Source organism: Phalacrocorax carbo, chromosome 2 (genome assembly GCF_963921805.1).
Source record: "Phalacrocorax carbo chromosome 2, bPhaCar2.1, whole genome shotgun sequence".
Taxonomy (NCBI): domain Eukaryota; kingdom Metazoa; phylum Chordata; class Aves; order Suliformes; family Phalacrocoracidae; genus Phalacrocorax; species Phalacrocorax carbo.
In genome coordinates this window covers 91579386-91598419 of record NC_087514.1, presented here as the reverse complement: position 1 = coordinate 91598419, position 19034 = coordinate 91579386, and the positions used below count along the sequence as shown (strand labels likewise).

General features: G+C 40.8%; 1 protein-coding gene across 1 annotated transcript in view; it reads left to right on the top strand.

Moving 5' to 3' along the window:
* BCL2 (BCL2 apoptosis regulator) overlaps positions 1-17392 on the top strand; it is a 97785-nt gene extending 80393 nt beyond the window's left edge. Inside the window, exon 2 of the mRNA XM_064443472.1 lies at positions 12626-17392. Within this exon, the coding sequence (XP_064299542.1) occupies positions 12626-12760 (135 nt within the window). The 3' untranslated portion in view covers positions 12761-17392. The remainder of the gene's footprint in view (positions 1-12625) is intronic.
* Positions 17393-19034: the final 1642 nt, after the last annotated feature.

Genomic DNA, 19034 nt, shown 5'->3' with positions numbered 1-19034 from the left:
AGAAAGAAGGAATCACACAAGGAATGGCTGAAGAAACACACAAGAAGGAAAGCGAGTACATGAACAAAACATGAAAAAACCCCCAAGGAATGAAAGGGATGCAAGTGAAGAGGTACAATTTGGGAGTGGACAAAGATGACAAAATTAGACTAAAAGGAATGTACAGGGTCAGGCAGGCATGAGAAGAGACTTACTAGCCCTCCCATGGTTGTTGCATACACAGGAAGGCCATTTGGATGGGACAGAAAACAGGTAAAAAGGACGCAAAGGAGCAGTGTATTTTTTCCGATCAAAAGCTGTCTGTAACCTATGCTGAAAATGTCTTTTTTTCTGCACTTCAAGCATATTAACTGTTTAATATATGATAGTATCACTGGTGACACAGAGAACACTTGGCTTTAATGAATCAATAGATTTGTTTCATCTTTAACTAATTTGAACCTTTAATCCTCTTGCTTGTGCAAAGTCTTCTTCCTTCAGGTCAAAGTATTAAACAGGCTTAAGAAGTAAATAAGGAAATAAATACCAGAAACCCCCTGGGGAACATTTAAATTAAAGTTTTCTAATAGTCAGATCAACTTAATGCTGTGATCACAGGCTCAGTTCATCTTCTTCCCCTCCCCCCCACCAACTCTGTGGCTAAAGCTGTGGGAATAAATAGCCAAAAAAAGGAAGGGGCTTTGGTTTTCTTTTAGTTTCTTGATGCCTTGATGCTTGTGTTGCTCTAGACTGTTTTGGGTTTTTTTTTGGTTGGTTGTTTTTTTTTTTTAATAACCGCTCTCATTATAGACATACAGGAACTTTTAAAACACAAATTTGTAAAAATTGAACACATAGCCCAAAATACTGGCCTGCAAATTTTCCCCATGTTTCATGCCTGGTTTGCACTCTACTTTATGCCCATGTTGGTCCTGCATCTGACTATTTTATGGATATAAATTATACTGGTGCAAACCCCTGTGTAGACAAAATCTTGCTGATATAACTGTCTTCCACCAGCACAACATATTTCAGTTAATGAGTCAGAATACACTTTGATATCAGTGTAAATGGTTCCTCCTAGGGGGAGGATTGCTTCTTTACTGTTAAAGTGTAGATAAGTTCTGAACTTTTCTCTTCTTTTACTTGGGCTTAAATTAATCAAACCCATATCTAGTATTTCTCATCCAGAAATAATACAGCTTCTTTTCATCACCTTTTTGACTGCTGGTCCCTTTCTGTGTTCTTGCTTCGATTGTACGGTTATCAGAAAAGGGTATGTCTAAAATCCTCCTGAAAGCAGAAGTTATATTTCAAGCAACAGCAACCACAGGATCAAAAGCCTCCAATCCTAAAAGAAAAAGAAAGACAACCGATTTGAAAGTTTGAAGCTAAGAAATGGTTTGTAGTTGGCTGAGACACTTGTATTTAATATTGAGGAAGCAATGACTCTGGCCTCCAGTGGAACATCTCCTAGACAGACAGACAGGCACACAACAAAATGAAGCCTTAATGCTGTGAGCTTCTTGAGAATGCTACAATAACATTCTGGCAGACTGGGCTCCCTTGGCTCCTGTACTCACTGCAATTTGAACATCTCTTTTGGTTTAGCGTGATGCTTGGCAAGTTTCCCGACCTTACATTATCTGGGAAAGGAAGACAAGAGAAGCTGGTACATTCAGGGAGCCTTTGAAGAAGCTTCTTCACAGTTAGCTTGTAGCAAAACAGTTGGCTGCGTGTAGAAGTGTCAGGACTGCAGCTTAGACTGCTAGCTTGAAAAGGGTTTAACTGAATTGCATCCAGGCACCGAGATGCTCAGATACCACAGCAATGTGTGTGGTATAAGAACCTAGATAGAAGAAGATTAGATAGCAAATCAGACAGAATTTTGCATGTGATTTCCTGGGTTTGTCTAAACTTATAGCAGCAACAGTTAATTATAGGAGGTTCTGAAGGCAGCTCCTGGGTGGGTTATGTCAATTATACATTAGATTCCAGTCATAAATTGCCAGCTGAGAGTTATCCCAGTGGCAGGAATCCCCTACTGATGCAAAACTCAGGGGTAGGAGCAGCAGACATTGATGATGGAAGATCTGGGGGAGAAGCAGCAGGTTGACAGTAATGGCAGAATTCCAATGAAAAGAGCATCAAGATGGCCACAGGTCATCACCCAAAGACTGACAGACGCAGGAGGTGGTCGCATACAGGAGTTATTTGTGGTTATCCTCTCGGTGATTGCTGTACCTACTTCCAGATCTAGCCCCTCTCCTTCTACCACATCTGAATCCTTCAGCTCCTGTAATCATTTCCTCTGGCTCTTAAGCAAGGGCAGCTCTTCAATTGCAGATTAAAGCTTTAATGAAATTCTTGAGGCTGCTTTGAAGTGACTGGGCAAGGGAGACCGGCCTTTCAGCAGCAGCTGCTGGTGCAAGAGTCACTGCACACGTTGCTGTACAGGGAAGGTGTCACCGTAAGACTCTCTGTGCGCAGCAGGATCCATCATTTTTTCTCTGGTAGTGCCTCAGGGCACATCTACACAACACAGCGCGGCACTGCCCACGGCTACTTGAGCTGCCTCTAAACAGTGGTTGCACTAGTTTCACAGTGGGGATAGTCAGCCCACCTGGAATTCTACCCTAATATACCTATCGTGCTTGCACCCCTGTACTTGCCCCTGAGTGGGCTTGTTCAGTGCAAGGTCAGCTCTCTCTTCCTCTCCACAGAACTGCACTCTGCCATGTGGACCCACCTGCACTTTGAAGTTTTAAAAGAGTAAATTATAAAGTTTAGGACCTTATATCAATTTTGATCTGCGGTTTCCCATCTGTGGGGTCTTATTTATTTTAGAAAGTGGGAAAGCTTTCAAGCACTGATTTCATAGGTAATGCATTTATTTTTTTTTTGGCTGATATTCCCAATTTTGTTTTTTATTCTTTCCTTTGAGTATCTGAAATTTTACATGAAATTTCTACTCACTTGGAAACACCAACACATGGAGTAATTACCAATCTTTCCTGCCTCAGTTAATGGCCTTCTCCTTCCTCGTGCTGTTAGTTCAAGGTCACAATGATAGGTTTACATCCTTCATGAATTTTCATCTGACTTGTTGTCCACAGAAATTGTTCATTAAAAGATCCAATTTCCATTGGCATTCTCCCTTTCAAAGGATGTCAACAGGAAATATAAATGCTCAGCCCTTTGTGAATGACATGCAGGCTTATGAAAAAAAAAAAAAGCAGCAGTTAACCAAATCCTTAGTTTTTGTTTTGAATGACTGGCCATAGGAATGCAGGCTAAGCTGCATTTCAGCTGTTCCCAAGGATGTGTATGTGTAACTTGTTGATAGTGGTAGGTACTTCAGGCTCCAGTGACAGGTATGTGACCACTCTGATGATCATTGTCCTGTAGCAGAACCAGCCCATGCCTCCTCTCAAGAACACCGGGAACAAAGGGAAACAAAGAGGGATCTGTTTTTTCAGAGGACGGGCACTCGTACCTGCTGCTCTTTACCAAAAAAAGAGAGATCCTAGGTCACCTCAGCTCTCACCTTATGCTCCCAGCAACCATTAGTTTGTAAGGAACTGCATGACTTGCTCCAGAAATTGATGTGAATGTCTGATACCTGGGAGAGCTGAGACTTCTGCCTTACAGGACCTGCAGGGGATCTGATTGATAGGAGCAAAACTCAGTACCCTGAACACCAGCTTACTTCACTGGGAACTACCCGTCACCACCAAAAAGAAAGAAAAGCCCACCACAGCCTTAAAGTTTCAGTGTTATGTTTTTAAAACCTTACCGGTATCCAAGGTATATGTCTTTCACAGTAAAAATTATTTGGAGTACACTGTGAATGCACAGACACAGATCAGTGCTGAACATCTGGTTAAAATAAATTACAGTCTTATTTTGCAAATAAAAGTTCCTAGGGTCTACATGACAAAGTCTGGCCAGCATAACTATCTCATGGGGAAAAAATCACATCCCTAGCCTACAAAGATAACTATTTTGGCATGATTCCGTTCCCCACTATGTAGACTTACGTAGGCTTACACCAAATAGAGGAGTCATTTTGCCAGTATAACTCACATTGTTTGAGAGGTACTTCAACCATGCTGGCAGACTCCTGCAGCTGGTATAAGCCATGTCTCCGTCAAGGGATTTGGCCAGAACAGTGACACCAGCAAAGCCCCTGAAGTACAGCATAACCCTTTTTCTCCTGATACTAGTCTCTTAACATTTTTCAGTTTTAAAGCTTCCTGCTAAAAGGAAGCATGTAGAATTTGTGCCCTTTCTTGTATCAGCAAGACATTATTTCTTTTTACAGAGGAATTAAAGTATTCATATGGGTAGGATGTTGCTTTCAAACATCCCAGTGGTACTTGCTTTTGGATGGGAGAAAATCCCACTTCTGTAGAATGCCTGTTGTTTGTTTTGGTGTTGGTTTTGGAGGTAGAGGGGTAGAGGTGGTTTGCATTTTATTAAGTCTTCATATTTTGGTTTTGCATAGTAGCATTTGAATAAATCTAATGGTTGTAGTTAATGGATTACAACTGTGTATGCAAATGAATTTGAGCTGTTTTGAATAACAAAACAAAGTCCTTCAGTCTGTTTATGAATGGTATCCTTACACTCTGACTCTTACTTGTTTTTTCACGTGGTCCCTGTTAGCTCTTACCTTAACATCTGCCAAAGGGCCTTCTGGTTGAACCCAAAAACTCAAGATTTACCAGCCAACCCTAACCTATGAGCCCCCATAAGGTAAGGCAACTCATAAAGCTGTCTTGGCTTAAAAGCAGGATTCAGCTCATTGTAGCAACAGGCACTTTTCACCTGTCCTATTTAGACAGTTAATTTTGTCTAAATTCCCACTTGCCTCAGTCTACACAGACTCTCCTCATTCCTTTCCCTGCTCCTTCACCCTCCATTTGTCTCCCAGGTCTTGTGCTTTTGCGCAAGTGGTGAACAAGACAGGAAGGACGAGAAGGAGGAGTGGAGGCACCCAAACCAAAAACAATCTCTTCCAAGCAGATGCAGAACAGGAACTTCCTCTTTATTTTAATTTCCCATTATCACTTAGCTGTGAAATGATGAAAACATGGAGCAAGCCACTGAGAGGCCTCCACTCTTGCATGCAATATGTTGGACAGGGTGCACTTGCAGCTTGCTCTGTCAGGCTGCCTGACTGCCAGGACATGTCTGCCGCCCCTACAGCTAACACTGACACACAGTACTTGGTGGAGTACCGCACCCAAGGGCTGACTTAGGAAATGGCAAGAGAAAGCAATAATCAAAAAATGCTGCCTCTTCTCTGCCTCAAATAAGGCTTTTACAGGTGAGCAGAAATGGTTTGGGCTGCTAATGAGGTGTAGGCTGCCAAAGAAAACACACGCACAAATTCATATTTTCCAGGTGGCTGCTGGAAGAAGTGTAACTGTCCATTGAAGCATAAGCTTTTTTTGCACTTAGTCATTAAATTGCAGATTTATTGTGAGGTTACTGTATCATAATGTTAGCTGTGTTGTCTCATTGGCCCTGTAAATCAGTTGATTGTCACAAGATTTAGAAAAACCAAGTGCTTGCTTCAAGTCACGTGAGGACCGGTGCCGTTGGCTTTGCATGACCTGTTGCTGCTGGAGCACCAAGGAGCGCCAAGGCCACCGCTCCAGCTCAGCGTTACTCTTGCTCAATGCTGAGCGTGAGTTAGTCAAGCCAAAGGGATTTGGATCAGAATTGAGTGTTGAGACAACAAACATGGGATGGAGTGTTTCCCTGAGGGATGTTAAAACAAGAAGCAGAAAAATGCATGACTGGTCCCTCGTGGTTCAGTCGATGGGACAACCTGCTCAGACTGGTTTGATTTCACCCTTCTTGTTCACACGTGCACCCTGCCTTTTCTGGCCAAGGCCACCCAGAGCCAGGACCTCCTCACCAGACCGACAGCATTGCTGTCTTGCTCTCCCCTCTCTACCTCCACTAATACCTGTGTCTCAAGCCCACAGCTGGACATGCTTGTTAAATAAAACCCTCCATGGTCTTGATGACAAATGCTGCACCACAGACCTTTGAGCATTTCCACAAGCAGCTACTTTCGGTTCCCATTTCTCAGGCAGTTACGTGATTTAACTCTTTTGTGGCAGCCCAAGAGCAGCGCAGGCAGCTGGAGCAGACAGGGAACATGTTCACATTTCTTTCTACAACCAACCTCCCTGCTGCAGCCAAATCTCCAGATTTGGGCTTTTAAATTAGGCAGGCTATTTCCAGTGTAAGGGCACTCATATTGAAAGTAAGTTACAAGCAAGATGGAGAATTTAGACAAGATTTTGAGAGAAACAGGCCTCCATTGTCATTCAGACCCAGTTTGTCATTATTTTCATTTTAAAGTCATTCTGAAGATTTGACAAGGGTCTAACTTCTTTTCAGAGGATGCAGGTGTAAGAGCAATGTTATGGGATGAGAGAAGTCCTCCCAGCAACTCTGTGACACTTGTTCTCTCCTCCAAAGTGATTCACAAATTCATGAATGAGTGTTTGCTAAATTTAGTATTGTATGTGAATGTAAACTCTCTAGAATGGGTTTGATAAATTTGAGCAGAAGGACAAGAAGGTGGCCAAAGACTGAACGGTTCTTGGTGCACTGAGATTCACAGAAATATGTGCAGAAAACTTTGTTTTCTAGGTAAGAGTTACACACAGCTTCTAGCACTCTACCTAAGTAGGGTATCTTTGGAAAATAAAACTAAGACTGTTAAATATTGATGCAAACAAATAGCAAATTCGTTGAATATGATTATCAACCCACAAAAGATCTGAAAATTGTGAAGGATCAAGTAGAGCAGTTTTGACCATGTTGTTTGAACATTGAGGATTTTGTCCAGAAGGCCTCCTCACCTTCTTTCTCTCATTAATGCTAATATTTCTCCTATTAAATACCACCAGCTAGCTGCTGTAGTGACATTACAGCTGTACACTGATGCCAGAAATACCTCATTTTAGTGTAGGCCTTTCCAGGAATAAGAAAACAAGGCAGCCTCCACCAGGTCTGGGCTTTTGCACATTGCAGACCCACATCTAACTGAATTAAGTAGAGACGCCAAGACTAAATTACTGAAACATTTCTCATGCTGACTTGGTTTAACAAGAATGCAGCCTAGTCTGAACATGGCATGGATTTCCATGCAAGCTGAATGATCAACACCTTACAAATTCTGTGTTCAAAGAGATGGCTTGACCATTCCTCAAAGCCTGGGTTTGTCCTTCGTCTCGCAGAGGTCCAGAGGAAATCTGCCTGCCAGCAGGGTCACTCTCTGGGAGCGTGGACAGGAGGAATAGTCATCCCCATTATTAGAACCAATCACATTTATATATTTCTAAGCATATGCATCAGTTTTCATGAACAAACCTAACCACAATTAGTCCCTGCTCCTTAGATGTCTTCATCTGAGTGCCATGTTTAGTCAGCCTTATGCAAATAATATTTCCACTGATTTCAATTCACACAGACTTCAGCAAGCATCTGGCAAGACTGGGACCTGCAAGATATGCCCCCAAGATCACAAGCTTACCAATGCAAGAATTTATACAAATAGATAGAAAGGACAAGGAACAAATAATTTAGGCAAGACCACTGCAATGAGAACCAGTTTTGTCCAAAGTCAGAAACCTCAGATATCACTAGTGAAAAAAAAAAAAAAAAAGGCTATGCAGCCAACAGCTAACACATCAGCTGCAGACCTAAGACTGTATTAGGCATTGTGGAAACAGACAATTCAGAATAGACCCAAAAATGAGGGGCAGGGGTTAAAATACAGATGGGGAATTAGTCAGGGGTGCATGTGCCAAAGCCACTCCCCAGGTAGGTTCTCTGCCTGTGGTCAGCAGGGCTTGTGTGGTAACACCTTCTTTTCCTTCCCATTTTAATTCGATAACGTGCACCTGGCTGGACTGCCAGCATGTCAGCACTCCCAGGCGTAAAAAGATATCAGCCTCTTTAAAGTTACCAACCTCATGAAACACCACACCTCGGCACAACACAGTCAAGGTCTGAGCAGTCCTTATTTGCATGTACTCATGACCTAGGCTTGCATAAAAGACCCATAAACTCTTTAGGAAAAGAACAGCTACAGATTTGCTTATTTTTTGTGTTCCAAGAACTTTTCTCGTTAGCTTCAAGATGACATTTTAATGAGGTTTCACTGCATAGAAAACATGGGACGACTTAACCAGCTCTCTCTGCTCCCTCCCTCCCTCTCCAAACTCTTTCTGAAATGAGATACCATTCAGGAACAAAATCTTTTATAAGAATTTATGTCGTTCATATGGAGGCAGGGGTGAGGAAGAAGTCATTCAGCTGCTAAACCTTGGCATTGGAGCTTATGCCATTCCCTCTCCTGCCCTGTACTGGGTGGCAAAGATGCTGTGTTCAGATCTGTGCAGGTTTCTTCAAAAGCCGGGAGCTAGTGTGTGTTTGTTTGTTTGTCACGCAGAGGGCAGCGTAAAATAGCCGCAAGGCAATTCCCGTTCAGTAAAATGGAAGTCTCACCAGCTCTTCATTCAATACAATGTGGCTCAAAAGGATATCCTGTCAACCCAATGATAACGAGGGAAATAAAGTCACTTCCTCACCAGCTGTTTGATTCAGGTAGAAAAAGGAAGCCTTTACTTCCTTGTGTTTGCTCTCCCCACCGCCCCCTCAGTCAGAAATGCCAGGCTGAAACTGCCTTCTCCCTCTGTATTTTCAGTAAGGAGCCGTCAGATCCGTAATGCTTTGCTGGGCTCAGTCTATGGGAAGTACGTACTTCTCTGTGGCTGAGAAGCTATATCTTGCCTCTCAAGCAGGGGTGAAGGCTGAGCTGCAAAAGCACTGAGACTGAACAAACTCAGCTCAATGGGCAAGCAAAGAATGCCGGTGTAATTAAAGATGATATTTGTTTCTTGGATCGGAGCTGCCAATTTGGGCCAGTGGAAGAGCAGGGTAGTATGAAGTGGTTGCTTTGTTTTGAGAGTGGCCTGGCTCAGTGCACTATTATGCCTCCTAATCCTCCGAGGGTGACAAACTCCACTGTTGCCCTGGGCTCCCTGCAAATCCTAGGAACTCTGTCCAGGCACACGCTATCTCCCCCTGCATGTACAGTTCAACAGGCAAGAGACCAGCGAGGGGTGCCCTCGGGGCAATCTTCCTGGCCTGCCAATCAAGCCCAGGTAGGTGAAGCAGGCATCTCAGGTGCTTTGGTGCTAAGAGGAGCTTAGGCAGAGCATCTTTCCTTTCCCCACTGCCACCTTTCTTGCTTCACAGAAACAGTCGACGTAAAGCTGCATAGTAAAGCAGCAATGGACTGATTTGACTTAATAAAAGCTTCTTAAGAAATTACTTTTTAAAAACTTACAGAGCTGAATGAAGAGTTCTTTTCCATATAATTTTTAACTACCCTGATATAATTTTACATCCAGGATATAACTTTCCATTAAATTCTGAATAGGTAGGTCTTAAAAGCAGGGCCTGCAACCATTTTCTTTCCAATTGTGTAAGACTTCCAGAAAGGTTGACCAAGCCAGAACTTGATTCAGTCTATTTGCCAAGGGGACCCTTGCTTTCATTATAAAGAGTGCTTTTCAGAGGACATCAAGTTTTTCAAGGAATTTTCCTAATCTTATTTGTTTTAATGGAGATTCTTTTATTTTAAACAGACTGGTTTAAGCACAAAAATCCAGTGACAGATACATGGGTTTACAGACGGAGACAAACCTTATGAAACAGTTGAGATTCTGTTTAGGGTTCTCTTTGTGCTAAAATAGTTTTCAGCAATGGGTCATACTTCCCTCCCTCCCCACACCTTGTTTTAGTACATAAAATGGACATGTGTTTATTTAAAACAGGTTTGAAACTTAAACAAATAGTGACAGGCTGTTCAAACAAGCTTCGGAAATAGGCCTAATCAAGATGTTTGAGAAGGGGAGGGGGAACGATTATAAAGAGCTACTTGTAATATATAGTGCAGACACCATTAGGTTGGGTTCATGTTATTGTTGCAACAATCTCGGACGAAAAAGTACTGCATGCTGCACATTTTTTGTTAACATTCCTCTTTTGAGCCATAGGTTATGCCATACTTCTGTCTTGTCTAAAAGTTTTACTGTAACCCTCCATCCATCTTCATACCCAATACCAGGAGCTCTACTGAATCATTACAGGTGGTTTTCCAGGCAAACTGGGAGGAATGTTCCTAAACTGGGATAGAAAGGAGGCACAAAATATGTTCATTCTGATACTGATACTGTGTATGCATCGTCTGTCATGAATATGCAGAAGTGAGACCTTCCCCACAGAAACAAACCATGGAAATCTTAAGGTTAAAATGTTTTCACATGACTTGCATTTCCATGAGGTTTTTTTTTTTTCATTTCCTCTCTTTTCCACCCATAATAATATCACCAAGTGTTGAACTTTACCCTTCTTGTATTTTTATAAGGCCTGATCTTGAACTCCCTATACAAAGCTCCCATGGAAGTCAGTGAGTCTGCGCTGGCGACAACAGGATTTACCCCAGTCTGTAACATTTTAGGATATTGTGTTACTTCATAGCCTTAAGGAGAAATAAAAGCAGCTTTCCAAAGAGCTGCACAGCAAACTGAGTGCGCTTTTTCAGCTCTGCAACAGCACAGCAGAATATTAAGGCCAGAGTTTGCAAATGTCTATTTCAAAAACCAGGCAGTTAAGCAAAAGTTGCCAAATTTTCTCTAGAATGAAAAGTTTGCATTAAAACCTTCCCCCCCAAAGGTTAAGCTGCTTTCACTTAAGAATTTACCTTTGGAAACCCAAGTTTGAAAATGATTGCCTGGAGGAACAAGCATTGAGAAATAGCAGGCGGCAGACGTATTTTCAGGTCAATCTGCTGGCCAAAGCCTATAGCTATTCTATTACTGACCATTACCTACTGACACCCACTCTTTCCTACAACATGCACCAATACTACTTAATGTAATAACATATTTTGGGAGTAACTACTTGTTATCTAGTTGAATCTTACTCAGTGCCTAGTGAACAGGAGTCAAAATGGCAAAATATTAAAAATCCTTACACGCCCTCTCGTGGTAAAACCACAAATGCTCTTTTTCTGACAATAACTAGAGATGGCTAATGATGCAGGCTAATTTAGCTACATAATTTACAGAAAATTAACTTGGCTGGAAGCTTTATATTAATAATGGAGGCCTTTCTCTCCTTAATTCCTGCTGTAAAGCATAACATGTAGGCATTTTAGAAGGCAGGTTACCTCCTAGCATAGTAACATTACAAAACAGCTAAAGGCACTGTAACGTAAATAGAGAATGCTAATTTCTACCAGAAATGGGAAGTGTAGAGCAATGAAGGTAGAGATGGAAACCCCCACATTAGATAGCTATTGCATGGATTTATCATCTCAGTAGTTTGGGAGCAGACCTCGATTGGTTGCACAATAAAAGAGTTGTCCTAAATGATGCTATCAGTTTTTTCACATTTCTAAAGTCATGCAGCTTCACTATTTACTGCTTTCATGCCACAGAGTATGATTTATCTCTCTCTCAGGAATGTTGTGAAGCTTCATGTTTGTTAGGAATAGCAGCCTGAAAGAAAGGCGTTACGTGCAGAGTATCACCAACCTGCTCATTAGCCCAGTCAAATCCCACTGTATATATGAGTCAGAAAAACTTTATATTTATCTTAAACATCCTTTCTATAAGGTGTCCACACATACCTCCAGACTCCCCCAGAGCAGCTTTACAAATCAGCTCTCCATACAAGGAGGACTGCAGCTCAAAGAAGAAAGCCAGGGTGGTTTGGGCTGGGCTGAGGGAGAGGACTCCCCCTACACCTCACACCACGTGACTTGTCAGCAGCCATGAGAAGTGGCATCACTGAATGCTTCCTCTCCTCTGCCTCTAGCTGAATGTCTTGGCTGTAGGCTGGAGGACAAGTCAGACTGACAAGACAATCCCATGGCAAGACAGCTCTTTTTTAGGCAGGGCTGTCAGATCAGCTGGTTGGCCCGACGGACCCTACAGCCAGACCACTGCCACATTCAAGGCATGATTAGCAGGAGCAGGGACCGAGGTGCCACCCCTTTTGGTGACAGTTGTGAAAGACCATCAAAGGTGTAATGCAACCCTAATAGCTTCAGTTCATATGGAAGAAACATCTGTGGCTACTGCACATAGTCTTCTGAACCCATCCCAAGGGAACCACATAAATACTGCCTTATTTTCAGCAAAGCTGAACAGCAGTACAGATGCCCCCTGTCTAGTGGAAGTGAAAGGTTTGGAGACTGAAGGTCTATTTACTTCCTTTGTGCATCTTTGTATATACAACATTCAGGAGCCAAAATGGCGGTGCTTATATTTAAAAATGCTGCTCCTATATATGCTGTTAGCCTGGGAATGCCTAAAGCAGAAGTCATGACCATAAGTAATGACAGTGATATTTGTAAAGAAATAGGCAGGAGAACTTTGTGCTATGCACTGCACAAAAACATAGCTCCCAAATCACGATTTTAATGGGTTTGCGTGAGGTTTTTGTGCCAGCGTGATTGCTGGACAACCACTGGTGTGAAGCAGCTGCCCTCCCTCTCTGAAAAGTTACTGCAATTCTGATATTCTGTTATTTTCCTTCCTAGGATGCCTTTGTGGAGTTGTATGGCAACAGTATGAGGCCTTTGTTCGATTTCTCCTGGATCTCTCTGAAGACTATCCTGAGTCTGGTTTTGGTGGGAGCTTGCATCACTCTTGGCGCTTATCTGGGACATAAGTAGAGTCACCCAGTTTTTCGTGGATTACAAAAGTCTTTCAAAACAACAAAATAATATTTTTTTTTCTGTAGCACAATGATATTTTATGAGCAAAACAACTTCCCAGCTAAAGATTAAATCAGCTATTACTGCCAAAGGAAATATCATTTATTTTTACATTGCAGGAAAATTATTTATTAAAAGATATTTACATTTTAACCTGCTATTTTCAGAAACTCTGCAAGTTGTATCTGTCATCACATCATGTTGTTATTCTTAACTTTAATGAGCCCCAAAGTCTTTTAGGTCCTTTTTATTTTTTAATTAATGCAGCTAGCTGGATTATTTTATCTCTGAAGAGCAAATATACTGACAAAGACCTACCTGCTTACACTTACAAGGGCAGTTACTTGAGCTGCTAAAGGCTGCGTAATTGTGTTGATTTTCCTTGCATTTTCCAGCTGGCTGGGAGGGAACTGAAAGACAAGTTCAGCATGAACAAAGTTCTCACCCTGTCCTGCTGGCAAGAACTGATGGAGTAAACGATTCAACATGGTATCTACATGGAGTCAAGATGGAAACTTCTTGAAGGAAACGTGGCTATCCCTACAGGAGAACAGTTGGAAATATGATTGCCTATGCCTTGTAAACATGCATTTTCAAGTTACCAGTTGTGCCATCACATCATAATCACAATACCCTAATACGTGTCAACTGAAATACTTTTTTTTTTAATAGAAGTGTGAAGTTAAATCATTGGGACTTGCAGGAAATTGCCGTTCCAATGATTTCCTCAGCAGTAAAATGTTTTTTGCGGCTACTGACACAGAAACATCAGGAGACCTTAAGTGCCTGCTTCAACAGAGCAGAGCTGGAGTCTGAAGACCTGACCTGTGTCCCACTTTAGTGGGCTCATATCTGCAACTAATCCTGTTTACTTACTGAGTTCCTCCAGGGGTTTGAAACCAATTAGATGTGGTCTCTAAATCCCTGAAAGTTGAAAAAGATCTTAATTCTATTTGGCAAGAAGCAGACCTCAGCTGAGTTACAGATTAGCTCTGACTATCCTTGTTTATCAAACTGGACACCAAAATCAAGTTCATTTTCATAACAGGAAAAGAAAGTGAGCTTTATCCTCCTGCCCCTCGCCCTCAAAATTATTTCATGCTAATAATTTCCTAAGACTGTCTACAGAAGAAAAGATGATGAAGAAACTCCAAATCCTCTCTCTGGACAGAGACTCTCTGACACCTCGATCACGCAGGTGCCTACTGTTATTTCAAGCAAAAATAGGGTGGAGGAAAAGGGAGGGGGTGAAGTCATCTGCTCATGTTACAAAAGGCAACTCAAATAAAATTAATGCAGAGTGCTCAGTATACAGTTTTATAAACAGACCTGTGTTCTGAAACCGGATGTGTCAATGCATTTTAAAGTGGGGCTTTCTGTGTGCTTGGAGGGGGCCAGGAGTCCCGACGAAGCCGAAGAGTCTGAAGCCTGCTCCGAGGTGTGGAAATGTCCAGCTTCAAATATTTGTCAAGCACTCCTATTTTTTCTATGAAACTCTTGAAATCTGGGATTTGTGGGTAAATGGATGTCCAGACCTAAAAAGACAAGGTTGCAAAGCTCTAGATAAAATGTACCCGACAATACAAAAGTGCTCTAAGGGTGAAAGAAATACAGAGAATAAACTGTAGATTCAACCTCAAGATTGAAGTCAAATAACTTAGTGGCATTATATGCAAAATATCTCCATTAACTTGGGAATGTAATATGTTCAATGTTAAGGCTGTAGTTTGATGTTGTGTCTTCAAAGCTGCTTTTTTGTTTTTTGTTTTTGTTTTTTTTTAAGAGTTGTACATCTCAGCATTTTTACTGCTATTTAGTCGTGGCACCTACACTTTGTATGAGCAAAGATGGAGCGAGCTTACATTTCAAATTTGAAATTACCTTTAATCTTATAGAAACATAGAAAGGAAATGTTTCTAAGAACACAAAAAATGTGAACTCTGCTTAATTAAAGAAAAATGAAAAACCCCACCATCAAACAAAAAGCACCTGCAATGTTTTCAGAGTGCTTATGTCAGAAGTGGGTATGCTTGTGTAGGGTTTGTATGAAAAATATTTGAAATGGGAGTAACCGAATATTGTGGATTGAGTGTGGACTTTGGGTTTTTTCAGCTTCCACGCTGAATTTGTCTGCAGCCAATTTCACAACTGGAACTGGCTGGTATCGAGCTAATTTTTTGTTTCACAATCTAGTCTTCGTTTCAATTTGTGCCCATATGCCCATTAAAGTTCATGAACTATTAGACCTCAAATTTTTTCAATATTGTTTATTTTATTAAAGGTTTACATTGTCAAAAGTAGTAAAAGAGTAAATATCAATTCCAGTGCTGCTATACTAACAGGAAAATTTGAATGGGTTTTATTTTTTAATACCTTCCAATGGCAAAAGTTTTTTAAAGCTGCTTTAGAAATAATATGAAGAAGACACATGATACACATTTAAAAAAATACTGAGGATTTTGTGTTCTGTTGTGTCTATTCACTGGAGTTCCCAGTGTATTAGTTAATACCAGGCAAAAAGAAGAGTCATGATGACTGTTGATGATTTTATTTTATTAAAGAGCTAATGGAGTTTTCCCTTCCTGACTGCAGAATAGTACAGTATTGTGGCTGCATTAGGTATAATGATAGTTGATAATACATTTAAGAAACATATTAGAAACATTGAATGTATATAAAAGCTTGAACTTCTTTAATAAAATCCTCTCCTCTCACTCCTGCATTTCTTTTGCAATAATTCCTGTCTTTCCTATTCTTCGTTACACTTTCACATACGATTTTTTCCCCACAAAATGCCTTATAGACTTCCATGCTCCAAGACTATGCTTCAGTGAAAATCCATCCTCTGTCACTATGTATGCACACACAGCTGGCCACTCCCAACATATCCAAGTTGTAAAAGCAAAAAATAAAAAAAGAGGGACACATTTCCGAAGTTGGTTAGGTGTGGAAGATCGGAGGACAACAAAGGAAGAGGTCAAGAAGTGGAGGGAAGCAGAGGTCACTGAAATATCTCCTTGGTTAAAGATGACTGTTACCTGGAATTTGTTCATCTCATCGTTTCCCTTGAAAAGGGATGATATAAGGGCAGAGTAAAGGATTGCAGAGATCCCACAATTATTTTTCACTATAAAACTTCGTTGATTCTGAAGGCAGTCTTCCGCAAAACAGAAAATCTGTAGGAATTTAAGAGAAATATTTGATTTTCCTGTATTCAATTTATTTGTTGTGAATTCTTTTTTCAGTCCATTTATTAAGAAAATAACGAAGGGAAATATTTTGCTTCTGAAAAAAAAATCTGTAAGGTCACCTAAGATCTGTGATAGATCAGTAACTTAGGAACAGATGGAAAACCAAGAAAAAAATTCTGCAAATTAAGTATTCTGAAATCAGGGCTGACACAGAGGACATTTCTTAAAAGAACAAGCACTGGTTTCACCAAAGGAGTAATGGGGCTGTCGAGGTAACAGAGAATATACAGATAAGGAAGGGGGCTGGAAGATATGGAGAATGACATTGGTATGTAAGAAAATCTTGAGTTTCATATGATGCAGGAGTTCAGACCCAAGGCAGTCTGAAAATAACTTCTAACTAAAACCAGCTACAAATGTGTGCACTACATGACTACAATTACTAAAAATTTTCAATCACAAAATTATTTGTAAATTATTATAAAATTATCCAATCGCTATAAAAGTTCATCTCTTTGCTGTTGTGATTGGGGATTTTACAACCTGAGTAGGGCTGTACTAATAAGGAACAATTATGAATAAAAAAGTTTCTCTGAAACCGGATGTGCAAAGGAAACACGAAGGTGATGCAGTTCAGAGACTACAGCTCCAGTACCCCCAATCCTTGCATGTACAAAGTCTCTGCAGCTGAGGCAGTAGGAGTCAGTGAGGACTGCATGCTTTGACCCTGAAGCATGACACTGTGCTTAGCTGTGCACCTGCACTCCACAAACCTAGAAGTCCTAATGATTAAAAGTATAGTGAAATAGCATGTTTAAAGCCTATCCTTTTTTCCCTCTATCTTTAAACAAGCTAGCAAAATGATTCATTTGTATTATGAGTTTACAGTTCAGTACTATATGAAAAATTAAACATCTTCTGATTTATGGATACAAAAATTCTTTCTCATTGCAAAGGCCCAGCTTCATTTTTCATGCCTATCTCTCTTTCAAACAAGGCTAAATACAAAGAAGACGAAAGAGCTAATTTAATCTGTATTTGGTTTAAATCACACTCCTCTACTAAGTTAATGCAGCTTCATCACACAATGAAAAGTTATACAGCATTAAGAATTCCACACAAAAACTGTATATTTTTATAATTTAAATAGCATATTTTTTCTGTTTCTTCTGAATATTTGAATTTTAATTATCACCAGCATAAATGTACATAAGCAGATATCGTTTATTCAGTATCTTTGGATGATGTATGTATGGTAATGTAGTTTGTCAGTTTATCATCATTTAGTATAATTATGTTGTTCTTTGTCTTTAAAATGTTATAAGAACATGCTGCCATTAAACTTTCCATGTCTGTCTAGTTAATATTGTGAAAAAATAATAAAGCACACTGTGAGTTACTTGTTTTGCATTTGCATTGTTTAGGCTTTGTTGATAAAAGACTACTCAAACATTTAGAGTGTAATCCCATAAACAAAACATAATGTTTCCTTCCTGATAGTTCTGTTTACGTGTTCTGCTCAATATTGGCCAGTATTCGCCAGCCTTCCTCAAAGGCCTCTGTGCATCGAGACGCAATAACCCAGGTTTGATAAGCTACTGCGGTGTGAAATACAGTCCACAGGTGTACTGTACACTTTGGGACCTGAGGACAGTGTCACCCATTCTGCTCTCGCATCCATCTGATGTCTTGTGGAAAGTGCAGCAAGTGTCTTCTATTTATTTGCTAAAACTACTTTTCATCCTTGTAGAAAGGAGCTGGAAAAGCATATTAGCAAGTTTCAACAGGAGAAAAAGAAGTATTTTTGTTACTGGTGAAGGTTTGTTACAGTTATGATTGGTTTCCAGCAGGTATTTAGGTATTTTGCTTCTTAAAGGCTCATATTAACTGGCCCCCAAATAGCAGTTGCTGCCACATACCGTCTGTGGCTTTAGTTCATGTAGAACATAGCTAAATGAGGTCAGGTAATGAGTATTTAACTGCTTTAAGAATTTACCCAGCTTCTTGAATGGGTTTTGCAGCCTAACGTGCACTGTGCTGTCATGGATGAACTTCTTGTGAGTGCCTGAAGTTAGCAGTTTAATGTCTTTCAAGGACAATTCAGACACGTGCAAAACATCTACCCCTCTTTCTGTGTCCCTGAAGACAGAGAAGGTGAAGGAAGTCAGCCTGAAACTGAAAGAAGAAGCATCAGCAGCAGAACACAACTCATAGATTCTGTCCTCTGGGCTCTGGAATTAAACCATCCAGCAGAGAGCAACGTCACTAAACCCTTTGCAAGGCAGAAGGTAAGCAAATCTGTAGTTCTGCAAGTACTGCTATTTCCCCCCCATTATTCTGCGAGACTGAAAAAAGAAGAAAACAACTTGGAAGAAAGTATTCTCAGCACTGTCTTTTTTTCTAGCTAAAACCTTACAAAGGAAGATGGGATTAAATTTCCCTAGGGCGGCAAACCAAGTTCAGCAAAACCAGGTAAATCAGTTCAGTGATTCTCTTCTTTCTGCCCAGTCAGCTGACTCCAGTTTTTCTAAAAAGCTAACGGATTAGCACCCATGATTAAATGCCTACCTTAGCACTAGGACCAAGCACAGTGAACATATGGGGAGAACACAAGAGGTCTGGATAAAGACAAAATGAACATTAGACCTGATATCTATGGTGGGTTTTGGCTATCTGAAAATTAGGTAGGAGCACCTTCAAAACAAGTTTTGCTGGGCCAAAACCAGAAAGCTCCCTTCTCAAAATATACTCGAAAGGTTTCAAGCACTGTAAGTCTCCACAGAAGCCGCACTGCTGGCAGTGCGCCTGCAGCCCCTCTGCGGAGGAAGGCTCTCAGTCCCGTAACACCTACAGCTCCTGCTTTTGTCCCCCTAGCTTGTTAAATATTTGATGGGAGACTGCAAATGATACTAAGTGAAATTTATTCCAGTATGAATGGCCAGATAACAACTGCGTGCCATTTAAGTTTCACATAACACCTGACCCTAAGAGGAGTTAGCCTTCTCCTTGTAACTTTTTGGTATCAAGAACTGCCGCTGAGG